At 36.5% G+C, this 14165-nt stretch overlaps 1 protein-coding gene across 6 annotated transcripts in view; it reads right to left on the bottom strand.

Moving 5' to 3' along the window:
- The window catches only part of LOC110166344 (ATP-binding cassette sub-family D member 2-like), a 28001-nt gene extending 20120 nt beyond the window's left edge, over positions 1 to 7881 (bottom strand). For 2 of the 6 annotated variants that reach the window (XM_055154201.1, XM_055154200.1), the window contains exons 1-3: positions 6934 to 7881; positions 5396 to 5576; positions 1769 to 1881 (exon numbers count right to left, since the gene is read on the bottom strand). In XM_055154201.1, coding sequence (XP_055010176.1) covers positions 1769 to 1881; positions 5396 to 5576; positions 6934 to 7863 — 1224 coding nt within the window. In that variant the 5' untranslated portion in view covers positions 7864 to 7881. Of the gene's footprint in view, positions 1 to 1768; positions 1891 to 5380; positions 5577 to 6933 lie in introns of all 6 variants that reach the window. The other 4 variants (XM_020931581.2, XM_055154199.1, XM_055154198.1 and 1 more) reach the window with 4 other exon arrangements.
- Positions 7882 to 14165: the final 6284 nt, after the last annotated feature.

Genomic DNA, 14165 nt, shown 5'->3' on the forward strand with positions numbered 1-14165 from the left:
TAGTCAAGAATTTTTCACTATTAGGGATATAATGATATCCTAATGTCACGGTACAATATTATCACGATATGCATCTCACGGTAAGATAAATACTGATATTTTGTAGCTGAAATAATTGTAGATAGGGCTCTTTTTTGCTTTTAAAATACCTTGACAAGATTTTGGTGTGAATTATTTCCATCATAATCCCAAGAATTCACATCAAAAACATATTTTTTCATGTTGTCTGCACTGAAATGAATCATGGGATATGTAGTTTTTGATGTTCATAAGCTGTTGCTACTATAAAACCATGCATTTAAGCAAAGGAACTTGTAATTCGACTTATTTTGTGACAGCCCACAATATTATTGTGAGACTTAACGATACGATATCACTATATTTCGGTTATTGTTACCTTCCTACTCACTATACATACAACTTCAAAAGCTAAACAGAAGTGTGCGCCAGTCCTCATTGATAAAACTCGCATGAGCAAACAACTACACTCTTGACCCTTGCACTTCCAACATGCTGAGACAACAAAACAAAACAAAAAAACTTTTTGTTAAAACACAAACTGGGCAAACAATCAAAAACATTTAGACATGTACCAACCAGAATCTTTACAATACAGCCTCTCGATAAATGCGGAGCTCTCAAATCCTCTAATAAAACTTAAAATGCACCAGTGAAGAGAAGAGGGGGCAAGAATGATTTAAATTCAGGGGAGACCAACAGTTTGGCCCACACACTCAACAAGGAATTCCATTGAGCGAGTTTTATTAATCACGGCCAACTCAGTAAAGTGCAGTAAAAGCTGAGTAGACTGAAATAAACACAGAAAAACAAGCATAGAGACATTGCACATATGAAAATCTGAAAAAGATACGTACCTCTTAGGTGAACACTAATGACATTACAATGCATAGATTCATATTATAATACTAGATTGCATATACTAAATAATACTACCCTTCTATTAATCAAACTAGGGACTGGCTAAAAAAACTTTAACTTAAGATTGGTCCAGTTCTGGTTGGTGTAATTCGGGTAAGCAGACTGAGAACATATAGGTTGGTAAATACAAAAGTAGACAAAAGTTGAATTTGTCTGTAACAGATTTCAATTTCCATTTTGGGGATTTAGTTTTATTTATTCTATGCCAATTCTCTATCATTTTGAAATCCATTAACATCTAGGGTTATAAGGCCTGTTTACACAAGAACGCTTACAGGTAAAAATGACAAAATATTTTATCGGAAGTGCCTTTCATTTAGACGGTGACGGCGTTTTTGGGGCTTAAAAACATCAAAATCTGAAACTACCCTTTAGAGTGGAAAAGTTTAATATGTTCCGCCGTACATACAGAACACAGAAACAAACATGTAGCTATAGCTGCCGGCCATGTATACTCAATCAAATTCCACACACTTTTGTATCACCGTAAACATGGAATAAAAAGTGAAGATGCAACGCCACTGTTCATGATATCTAAAAAGTTGTTGTGATCTCTGCATTATCAGTATTTACAAACATAATGATATAGGATGCCAAAAGTCTGCTAAATTCCCATAGTTTCTGAACGTAACTGTTGTAACGCTCTGGATATATGAGTGTTTTGTAGCTGATGTCCTGACTAGGAATCCAGCTTTTTCAATACCGATACGTCGGTTTTAAGTATCTGTCAATACAAGATACCAACCGATATAAGCGCAGAAACTAAAAACAGCATTTACGTTCTTTAAACTAAATTAAAATAAGACAAAACTGGATCTGTGAGTGTTACCTCTTTATATGAGGACATGATTCTCTCGATGGCGTCCGCTCCAGAGGCCAGGAGGTTCCTCGCTGTCGTGAAGGCCTCTGTGCGCTCGCTCACCATGACCTGAGGCTGACCGTCTGCACTCGCTACACAAAACACAACAGGGTTTAAGTGACAGCAAATAACAAGGGACAGTAATAGGCATTAGGGCTGCAAGAGAGTCACAACTAGCAAATCGCAAAGGCTTTACTTTTAGAACAAAACAGAATTTCCCCACAAACAACAAAATATCCTGTTTTATAGTTTATATCTGTACAAACATGTTCTGAAATTAGATTTTTGTATTAGTTTATCAGTTCATATTTCATCTTTTTGTCACTTCTTCGGGACATGTTTAAAATGTGAACTTCTAACAGAACCCAATTATTAAAACATAAATTGCAAATCTAACAGCAAACGCCATGCATGTTTTTAAAATCGCAATTGATGGGACAAGACACAATTTCTACGAGACAAGACATGACATGAGATTCAGCTCACGAGAATGAGGCAAGACGAGATTTTGATTTATTTTTAAAATAAATGAATTGTGCCATTCAATTCACAATTGTGGCTTCACAATTTTTTGTTGATTTAATTTTATAGTTTTGCAGTCATTGTAGCTCTGCTTTTTGGAATTACAGCTTCTCAAGAGGAGTTACTCTGCCAAGTTAACCCCCTTTTCATCCAAGGCAAACGTAAAAATATGAGGAAAAAAATTCTTGTCTTGTGGATGTTTTGTCTCATGAGATCTTGTGGCAAGAGATCTTATCCCATCCCTAAAATTAGCCCTAATACACACAATATATATGCACAAATATAAACTCTTTATAAATAGTGAACAACAGTATGGAGCTCAACACTCCCAACACAAAGCTAGCTATGATTCTAGGAGTAAAATCACTAATCACCAATTTTGCCCATTATTTTTTCAAAATGGATAAATACAAGTTTGACAATGTAATCTCTTGGGATGGTACAAGATGGTGCACACAAGAGAAAAAATATTTTGTGAGTTTTTTTTCCATGTGTTTGCATTTAGATCGGACATAAAAAAGGGTTACATGTTAGTGAGTTAAATCTTCCAAAAAGCAGTGCTAGAATGGAAACAAATCTATGAAATGAAATAAATAACAAAATTCTGATGCCAAAATTATAATAATTATAACTGTGAAATGTATTATTTTATTAAGAATTATGTTAAAATCTCATCTTGTCTCGTTCTTGTGGACCCAATCTTGTCTCATCGTGTGGAAATTTTGTGTTGTCCCATCCCTACATTCACCATTAATTTTCGCCACAACCTTTTCAAATTGGATAAATATGAGCTTAATTATGTAATTCCTCATTTGTCCATAGCTTAATGTTGGCTAGTTTGTTTAAAAATGTGTTTCAAAATGTACCAAATGATTGTACTGTACTGTAATTACTATTTTTTAAGAGGACTACAGGAAAATTAGTAGTCATTAAATTGACAGCTATTAAAACAATAAACAATAATAATACTTTTGTATACAGAAATACATATATTTCTGTGTATTATAACGTTTAAAGTATCATTTCTGGAGTAAATATTAGTACGCTTTGGACATTAGTTACCACATAGCTCCAGAATTAAAAGTTCAAACTCATAATATACTTCTCTGTCTGAAAGTCAACGGGAAAGAATGATGTGAGTTTTACTTCCGGAGGTGGGCGAGACTGTGGAGCTGTATTGAGATGCCACGGACAGAATTCAAGTATTATCCCCACAATACAATAGTACTGCACAAAAGAGACTCCTTATAAAGAGCCTGATTTGAATGTAACTCAGATGGCAGCAGGAGGTGTGGGAGGCAGGTTTCACATGTGCTAATCAGAGGAAGATCTACCGCTGTGAGAAATAAGCCAACTCAACTGACATCTGCCAACTACAATGGAGCCAGATGCTAATAAACATGTACCTTGTGTAAAGAGCAAAAACAGGGTGTAATGTGCATGTTTTTGGTTACTGTTTCCTCAGTGTGACTTTCATATTAATTTTCTGAAGTACATTAATATAATTTTGTAACGAACTGCAATTAAGGAATATTTTTTTGCTTTATTCTGAAATGTAGTTGACATAATTTAATTAATTTCTTTCAAACAATTAAAATGAGTGTTGCAAATCAAGCTTTTAATTAAAAGTGCTATATTACACAAAATTGACTCTTTTGAGCTTTAAGTCATATTATAATGTTGTTAGCTCCTCAGAAACATATCCAGAGTTTTGTTTCATTCACACATGTTTGAGTAACACTTCATTATTAGTCTGTCTACAACTCCAAAGCTCAAAATGCTCTGTTAACAGCTACATTTTACATTTGGTTTAGCAGAGATGGGCAATTTGAGGGCTGAAATCAGTGATTCTAGTGAAGGTGTATGGAGTGTTTTCTGTTTGAGAGAAACACTCAACTCAAGTGTGACTGAAACAAAACACAACTCCAGGTATGTTTCTGTAGAGGAAACAATATTATAACATAGATCAGAAAACAGTGTAATATGGGCTTTTTCTCTCTAATCATGAACTCCCCTACAGTTTACAAAGTCAACATCTGACTTTATATGTTTCTTATTATGGTTTACTTGTTTGTCCCCGCAGGGAAATTTATCCTCCGTGTTTGACTCATCCTTCAGTGCTGCTGTCAGGAGCAATCGGCCCAGGAACCGAAATCTTGAGCTTGGTCAGGACTACATAAGCTGGAAAATTTGCTCTATGGTGCATGCTTTGGTTTAAAGGGAGAAAACAGGAGTCAAACCTAGAACTAGAGATTGACCAGTATGGGGTTTTTCATGGCTGATGCTGTTACAGATTATTTAGAATCCAGAGAAAACAATAGTTGATACAGTTGGGCTAATACATAGAGCCTATTTTGATTGTTTTCCCCATATAATGGCATTTAAATTACAAAAAACTCACTCACAGGCCTTTTTTAACACAAATTTATAAGACAGTTGTGTAGTATGTAGGGCTGGGTATCATCAGAAGTTTCTGATAAGATACATACCTCGATACATAAGCCATGATATGATACATATCTCGATAAATTGAGCTTTCAATTCAATACGGTTCAATAAAAATCATGGCTAAATCATGGCTGTGATACTAAAAGTCTTTGTTGAACCACTTCTTGTGCAAAGTTAATATGAAACCCACCCATTTTAATCCTCAAAACAGTGAAAATTTCAAATGTGTTGCATAAGTTTCCTTCCACTAAACAAGCAACAAAACTGTAGCATTATAACAAAATAATTACGTAAAATATACCAAAAAACACTTGTGGCGATATATCGATACAACAGCCCATGATATCAATACAGTATCATTACATTAAATGATACGATATATCGATATTTCAAGATTTTAGTAGTATGTTTTGTGCAGTTATCTTTTCACACTGAAGTTTTCTAATAAGGGTTTACGCATACTTTACAGCAGGTTGGGCAAAACTAAATATAGGCCGGTTCTTGAGATTTAAGGCCAGTATATAGGTCAATCTCTACCCTGTGCCTTCTTGCTGTGAGGTGAGAGTGCTCGCCATGCTGTCCATATTATAACTTCCTTATTCTAATATTAACTCAATGCCAACTTACCATTGTCAGCAAACCCAGTGGCAGTGATGATGGGCACTGCCACCATGACCAGTCCACTCCCGCTCCACACATACTTCATGAGGAACTGCTCGATCATGATGTACCACAGACGTTTGGACAGAATCAGGTTCATCTGCTCGGCCAGGGCTCGGTAACACTTCTGCAGCTGACGCATCTCCACCTGCACCAGAACACCAGAACGTTACACAGATACTACAGCAGAATGTGTTTGGGCCTGGTGGTGGGTGGGCGACCGGCTGGGCTGAACTGAATAATACCATAACGCTGATTTGTGTTTTGTTATTATTTTACTGGATACTGTTGTGTATTTGGCCTTTTATTGTATCATTACAATAAAAATCTTACTGTAAAGGTCCTATATTTTATATTTTTAAGACATGTTATAATGTTATTACCTCATCAAAAACATACCTTGAGTTGTGTTTTGTTTTATTCACACATGTTTGAGTAATCCTTCAGTATTAGTCTGTCTACATCTCCAAAGCACAAAAAAATAATTAGAGAATAACTCAGCCTAAATATGCAGGGTTTGTGTGTTTAAACATGTATGTGAATGAAGCAAAACACAACTTCAGGTATGTTTGTGATGAGGAAACATTATAACATAGATTAAAATAGTGCATATATGGGCCTTTAAAAATATTTATTGCACACATACAGTACATTGTTACACCTGTCACACTGAATACTTTGGCCACTGACAGAAGAACTGACTAATACAAAAATAACAAAGTAATGATTATTTTGTCTTTGTCAGTGATAGGAAGTTAAATGATGGAATAATATGAGTGAGTTTATAAGGCCTAAATGTGCTGACGAGAGTCTCGAGTCTAGAGCCTAGACTGACTCGTGTGGTGAGCTGCAGAGGTATCAGGTGTCGATAAAAGCTGGTCAATGGAAAGAGCAGAAAACCTGTAAAAAGCACCATAAAGTACAGTGCATCATTATAATAAAGATGGGAGGAAATATCTATAGACTGAATATAATAAATAGCAGCTCTAATTGAATGTTGGGGTGTAGAGAGAGGGGTCCGTGTGGAAGGGTTTTACTTTTGTTGTTATTATTATAACGAAAGAAAGAAAGAAATAGCAGCACTATTATACAAGAAATACATGTAACTGAGTTTATGCATTATTTTCTATAACTAACCTTCTAACACCATTACAAGGAGAACAATATGGAAAACTCTGGTTAAGTTTTGCATTGATTTATCTCACAGATTACAGAACCTTGGGAAGATAAAGGGAAGGCAATACGTCCATTGTAATTGAATAACTAAGACTATCTTGGTGTATAGGAGAGAGCAGTAAATAGTGACAGTCCATGGTGTACGTCACAATGAAATAATAGGAATATACATAAGAATTTTATTTAGGTTCTTGGTGTGGTGATTTTCCAAACCAAGTTGAAGTAAGTCCCCTCAGAGCAATCTTGAGTTCCACTTGTTCACTTTATATTGACACACTTGCTCTACTAATTACAGTTCATATGTTCATAGGAAACTATTTGATTCATACCTTGTGTCCCCTGTAGAAAGCTATCTCCTCTGCATTGGCGATGATCCTGGAGTGCACATAGCGCAGGTAGCCTTTTCTGTGCGCCTCCTCTGCCACAAGTTTACCAAACTTAGGGGAGCACGCCCTGAGAACTTTGGCCGTAGCAAACACCACCAGTCCGGCCAGGAGCGTGGGTCCAGAGGCGTTCGCCCCCCGGGACCTGGCTGTTTGTATGAGGGTGTAAGAGGTGAGCATCACATCCAAAATGGGCTTGGTGAGGTTGGAGTAGAGATGAGCCACGGACTGGGAAAACATCATGACATCCTCGGTTAAAGACTGGTCCGGGTTGGCCAGTCTGCCGTCCATGTTGCTGACTTTGTAGTAGGTTTGGTCCGTGAAGTAGGTCCGGTACGCGTGGTCCACGAGCCGGGTGCGGAAGGCCAGAGCCAGCTTGCACTCCAGGTAGCGGATGGCGCTGTTGACGAACGTGGCGGGGATGGCGATGAGGAGCCATTTGATCAGCTGCCAGATAAACCGCTTGGGTTTCTTTTCCACTATAGTTTTGACTATCTTACCGTCCAAACTGGCAACATAAATAGACAGAAACGTCCTGGATATGAGCGCCACAGAATGCAGCGACAGTAAACCTAATTCTTTAGATACCAGCTTAGGAAACAGGATTCTGCCCAGCTCTAGTATTTGTCTAAAAAACTCCGCGTTTACTCCCGGTGATGTCTTTTTCTCTTGTGCATTTCCTGAGCAGATAGAGCCGTTCTCCGCCTTGGAAAGCTGTCCGTTTGTGACCGGCTCGCCGCGCTTCCTCAGACGCCTACAGATGATGGGGTAGAGCGTCTTGATTCCGTAGGCGGCCGCCGCTAGAAACACGGCTCTCTTCGCCGCAGAGGTGCGCTCCCATCGCACCCTGGCCGCAGCATCGAGGATGTTGGACATTTTGCTGATATTAGATATTTCTGCTGACGGACCGTGCAACAGCCATCTCCCAAAGCCGACTCACCACAAACCCTGCCGCCGCATTGATGCGAAGAGGCACCGCCACCACCGCTACATCCTGCAGCTCTGAGTGCACTGTTTTCAGCATAAAGTAAACCCCCACTGTACTTCCGCCGTACTTCACAATAAAGACTCACAGACATCATTACACTGTAACAAGACCAAATAACTACCAAAACTGCAATTTACTATGACACAAATATGACTAAAGTATAGGTTTAGGGCAATCAATCTAAAATATTCTAATGAACATACATTTATTCTTATAGCTGTATGGATTTAATTGCCTTTGTGAGATTCTTATAAGCTGATTAAAATAAAATAAAATAATAATAATAATAATGATAAAAAAAATCCAAATAATAAATAAATAATACAATACGCCTTCCTTTTGTCACGTGACTGACGTAAACAAATATCTTGTTTGTTCAAGTCTCTGCTTCATGTCACTGTGATTAAAGTAATTATTTGCGCTCGTAATTATTTTACAATTAGTATAATCAGCCAGTTTCTACAGAGTAATTTAATATTCAGCAGTTGTTTAATTCTGTTTGGATTGCACCTGTTATGGGTAATTCTAACGTTAGCTGTTAGCTTGATAAAGTTAGCCAATTAACGTTAGCTTAACTAGTTAGATATTTACTACTTTTTATGTTATTTATTGTTCCTTTGTAGATTTACCTGTGTTTTGCAGTTAGATAAATCTACAATATGAATTGGGTTGGCGGTTCAAGGTAAGATATTTGTGGTTTTATATTTCTTTATATTTACAAATTCTCTGTTAGCTCGTTTTGCATAAAGAGAATACCTTATTTATTTACCTTACTGGTTTTACAGAAGCCGACTTTTGCAGAAAGATGACACGAAAAGACAAAGAGTAAGAAAGACTTTAGCTCTGTTCAACCTGTTTAAAACCTTTTATAAGTTAATTTTCTTTAATTGATTTCTCACAGGAATTCTTTGAGAAGAGGAAACTCCAGCAGAAGTTGAAGAACTTGGGTCTTCCTTTACCAAAGTCCTCTGAGGCATCACTGTCCACTAATGGCAGCATGGACCTGGTCACATTGTTCATTGTCAATCAGATAGCTGCCAAAAAAGAAAATAAAGGTAATGATTTTTCCTCACTAAAACTCATTTAATACTATTTTACAGAACATGCAGTGTTGGGGAGTAACAGATTACATGTACCGGCGTTACGTAATCAGAGTACAAATTATGAGTAATTGTATTCAGTTACAGTTACTGTTTCAATGAGTGGTAATTGGATTACAGTTACTTTGTTGAAATAAATGGATTACATGGCGGTATTTTCCTGTTTTCACATTTTGGGCTAAACCAGGACTAAAACAGGACTAAAACCAGAACTAAACCATGACTAAAATCAGGACTAAAACTGGACTAAACCAGATCTAAACCAGCAATAAACCAGGACTAAAACCGGACTAAACCAGGGCTAAACCAGGACTAAACCAGTTCTAAACCAGCACTAAACCAGGACTAAAACCAGACTAAACCAGGACTAAACCCAGACTAAACTAGGACTAAAACCAGGTCTAAACCAGGACTAAACTAATACAATATGATGCTAACAGTAGGGTGGACATAACTGAAGTCAGCAGTGATCTCATATAAAAAATATTTCTATATCAATAATATTTTTAGTATGGTCAATTAAAGACTGAACAAACAAGAACTTTCATGATATGGTCGCTACATTCGTGTAGTTTTAAAAAACATGACAATATCAAGTAATCCAAAGTATTCAGATTACGTTACTCACTTTAAGTAATTTAATGGATTACGTTACAAACTACATTTTGGTGTATGTAATCTGTAATCTGTAGGGGAATACATTTTAAAAGTAACCTTCCCAACACTGTTGACTAGTAACTTACACTTCTGAAATCTGTCAATCACTCAGAGCAGTGTTTCTCAAACTATGATACGTACAGTCAAATTAATCCACATTTTTGTCTTTGTTAGTATAGTCTAGGTGTAGTTCAATATTAGCCTTGGTTTTGGTTGGTCTTAAATTAGACCTGTTGTAATCCTGTTTTAGACTTGGTTTGGATCTGGTGGTCAGAAGGCCAAATATTTTCTTAGGTGGTGTCAAAAGTGAGAAGCACTGACTCAGAGCGTGAACTAGGCTCACCAATCAGAGAAGCAGATGTAGAAAGTCTGTGTTTGACCTTATATAGGCTCTATTCATGCTTATGCCACAAACCAAGAAGACATTTGGAAAGATGTGAATACAACTTCCCAGGCCCAGTTTTCTTTATCTACATGTCATAGCAGTGTTCGGCTGATCAACAATTGCAATTATACCTCAGTTTTCATAATTTCCCCACTGACACACAACTCTGAGTGCACTGGGTACATGCAATTAGAAAAGCTGAGGATGCCAAATTCAAGATTATTCCAAACAGCACATACGTATGCAGTCTTCATTTTACCACTGATGACATTTACTTCAGTGGGTTTTATCACAGTTGGTTTTAACAGATCCATGTTAGATGAGCCCATTGTCGGTAGCTACACTGGAAGTTGTAATTGCATCTTCCTGGTTTGTGATGTAAGCGTGAATAAAGCCTCTTACATCACAAAAATAACATTGTTAGAGGATGGATCACAGTTTCAAAACATATTGCCCATCTATAGATCATAGAAGTTAAATTTTTCAAGGATTTTGTGAAAATACAAAAATAAATTGCGTATGTCAATAACATGATTTTCTGAATGGCATGGTGGTGTTTATTTTTATTTTCTTGGACTGTAAAAATAATTTCTTATAGACAGACGTTAAAGCCAAAGATACCTACAGATACAGCAGGTTCTGGAGAGTAAAATGAGACCCAAAAAAATTCATTTAGCCAAAAAATTACTTGACAGATCTGCTAGGAGGCTGGAGATTTGTAACAGGTGCAATAAGGGGAGTAAAGATGGAAATTAGCGTTGGGTACAATCCTACATAATTACAAGTACATGTTTTTTCTCTTGCATTACCTTGTGTTTTAATATGCATTTTCCTTTTAATAAATAAATACAAATACAAAGAGGGTGACCTGTGTTTTATTTACAGACCCTCCTAAAGTGTCTGTACTGGGCAGTGGCAGCAGACCAGTGTCCAAACAGAGGCAGAGACTAAATGAGCCTCTGGTGCTTCCCATGAGCCCCTGCTCCCCCTCACAGCTCATGCTGGTCGAGAGCCAGCCACACGAGTACAGGTAAAGAGGTTTGAAGACTGAAGATTTTTACATTGCATTAAGTGAATGAATTCAGCTAATTAGTCAGTTTTTATGCTTGAATTGTTCATCATTCTACTCTTCATATTGTGACAAATTACTTAAAATGTCTGGACTGATACTTAATTTTTTTATTATGATATGGGTCTGTGTACCATTTGTTTTGAATTTCAATTAAGAATGAAAAAACAATAAAACGGGAAAACAGGTTGTTATTTCATTATTTTGCTTTATTGTCCAAAAAAAAAAAAAAAAGATTTCCACCTCTTTTTCCAATATTTAATTTAAAGTTTATTTCAGATAACATCACTCAAAACAGTCTCAGTGCCTATTTTAATTTAGATATTTTAATCTCTCTGATTTATATGAAGTTCTGCTTCTAGAAGGACTTAATTGAAAAATTGTTTATAGCAACGCATTTACTTTCGTGTCCTAGAAAGTAATTGTTATACTCCATGATGAGAACAGGTAGCAGCGAGGCGATAAACTTTGACACCGTGACTCTTTGTAATTTGTGTTATTTGAAATAAACTTTAAATTAAGTATTGGAAATAGAGTTCGAAATCTGTTTTTTTTTTGGTTTGACACTAAAACAGAATAATGAAATAATAACCTGTTTTCCCATTTTATTGATTTTTGTTCTTAATTGAAATAAAAACAAAAACAAATGGTACACAGACAGATATGACGTGCCTGCATGCGTAAATGTGCACTTATTTAAGTTTTTGGTTGGGGGTCCGTCAGCTGCTTGTTTCTATGGATATGGTCATTGCTCTATCTGGAATATTACACAGTGTGACTTTAAACAGCTCTACCTTACATTTATTCAATTAGCTCAAAAATACCTATAAACACATTATGACTCTCCAGAAAGATAGAAAGGTTTAATACAATATTGTGAAACATTCCAGACAAAGCAATTTCCCAAGGTCCCAAGCAAAGCATTTTTGATGAACCCTCCACCAGAAAAGTTATACAATGTACCTTTAAATTAAAAGTTTGTGAATAAGTGTTTATCCCAAACTTAAGATAACAAACTTACCTTCATTAGTAGTTGGTTGCATCCTGAAATAGTATGTGCGTGTATGTTTCTTACTGTATTTGTCACTTCTTTGTTTTTCATTTCAGTTTCACAAGAAAAAGAAAACATGTGTCCCAGGTTTGTTAAAGTTCGGCATTTACTTAAAGTGCATATGACAGGTTAGACTACACATTTCACAAACATGTAGCTAACATAATGATATTTAAGATAAAATGTTGTAGATGTTGTTTTTCCTAGTTTTATCTCTTGGTTTATAATTTGACTATTTAACATGGGCAGCAGATGTGGCAGTTACCTAGCAGTTACCTGAGCTTTGACCCCTGAAAACAAGGGTCAAAGCTCACTTAAACTGTCTGAAAAATGTGTTCCTTAAGCGTAAACTGTTTTGGATTGAACAGAGTTTTGAATGACATAGACAAATTCCTTTTAAGAACCTGTATTTTTTTCTTGATTTCAGCTTTTCCTCACAAACTATCTATAGACAAAAGTAATAATTAGGAAAACAATGAAAAAATGACCTGCTATATGCACTTAGACACTACACTTATTTTAGCACCTTAATCTCTACATTATAATCTGTTTTTATGTCTCATCTCTGTGTAGTTGTCCCCAGTGCTGGAGTCAGCTTTCTCAGACATCAGTGCCTCAGACTATGTCCCTCACGCTGCAGACGCCCTCAGTCCTTTTTCTACCTCATCGGCCTCTTCGGGACAAGGAGGTGCAGACACTCTCATTCAAGTCTCCGGTATCATTTATGTACAAAAGACTTTGATTAAAAGCGTGTTGTTCTTCAGGGATATTTCCGAAGCAGCTGAATCAACAGCAGAGCAGTGAGAGCCAGTCAGAGGCAGCGACCTTCTGTTCACAGGCCTGGGGCTCAGGATCACAGCATCTGGTACAAACACACTCACACATTAAGCACATAATCTGTACACACAAATATTTAAATGTCCTATATTACACAAAACAGACACTTGAGAGCTTTAAGCCATGTTGCAATGTTGGTATCTCATCAAAAACATACCTGGAGGTGTGTTTTGTTTCATTCATACATGTTTGAGTAATCTTTTATTATTAGTCTGTACATCTCCAAAACTCAAAATGCTCTGTTCCACCTTGTGATGTCATGAAGCAGGCAGCAGTTTTAACAGCTACCACTTACCTTTAATTGAATAGTAATAGGCAATTCCAGGGCTGAAATTATCCAAATGATTCTAGTGAAGGGGTTTTCATGCATTATCACATGACATCACAAGGTGGAACAGAGTGTTTTCTGTTAGAAAGAACTCTGAACTCTGAAGTATGCAGGTTTATGACATGTGTGAATGAAACAAAACACAACTCCAGGTATGTTTTTGATGAGGAAGTGACATTATAACATAGAATTTTGAGCACAGGGGATGCTTGATAATGCGCTAGACTGTGGGTTAGACTGTCACCTTTTTCGCTATGCTTCAAGTATCAAGCACAACAATGTATTTCTATGAATTTAGAAAAGTAATTCTTTTCTGAATACCAGCAAATGAAAAAGTAACTACTGGAATACAGTTACTCAGAATAGGTATACTCGGTACATGCATTCAGTTACTTCCCAACACTCCTGATAACTCATGAAATTAAAAATCTGAAACAGTCTTCCTGAAGATGTGAGACAGGCCTCTGCTTTGACTATGTTTAAAGGGACAGTTCAGAATTTTGGACATAAGACCTCATTTCCTTGTTATCCAGAGTGTTGGAGAAAAAAAATATATATATACATTAATATTTATATTAAATATAAAAAAATTCCATCCAGTCCTTGTATTTGCAGAGGACGCTGGTGCTAGACTAGTGCATGTCAATGACGATAGTTAATCTGCCACTAAAAACTGTCTTACCCACTCCACAAAACACCCGAATCAAATCTATTATTACACCAGACTGTTGATGTAAATGTCTGTATTGATAGAATAATGTTT

The sequence above is a fragment of the Boleophthalmus pectinirostris genome, unplaced genomic scaffold (assembly GCF_026225935.1).
Source record: "Boleophthalmus pectinirostris isolate CB_2022bp ecotype Guang Dong unplaced genomic scaffold, ASM2622593v1 HiC_scaffold_18, whole genome shotgun sequence".
In the NCBI taxonomy this organism is placed as follows: domain Eukaryota; kingdom Metazoa; phylum Chordata; class Actinopteri; order Gobiiformes; family Gobiidae; genus Boleophthalmus; species Boleophthalmus pectinirostris.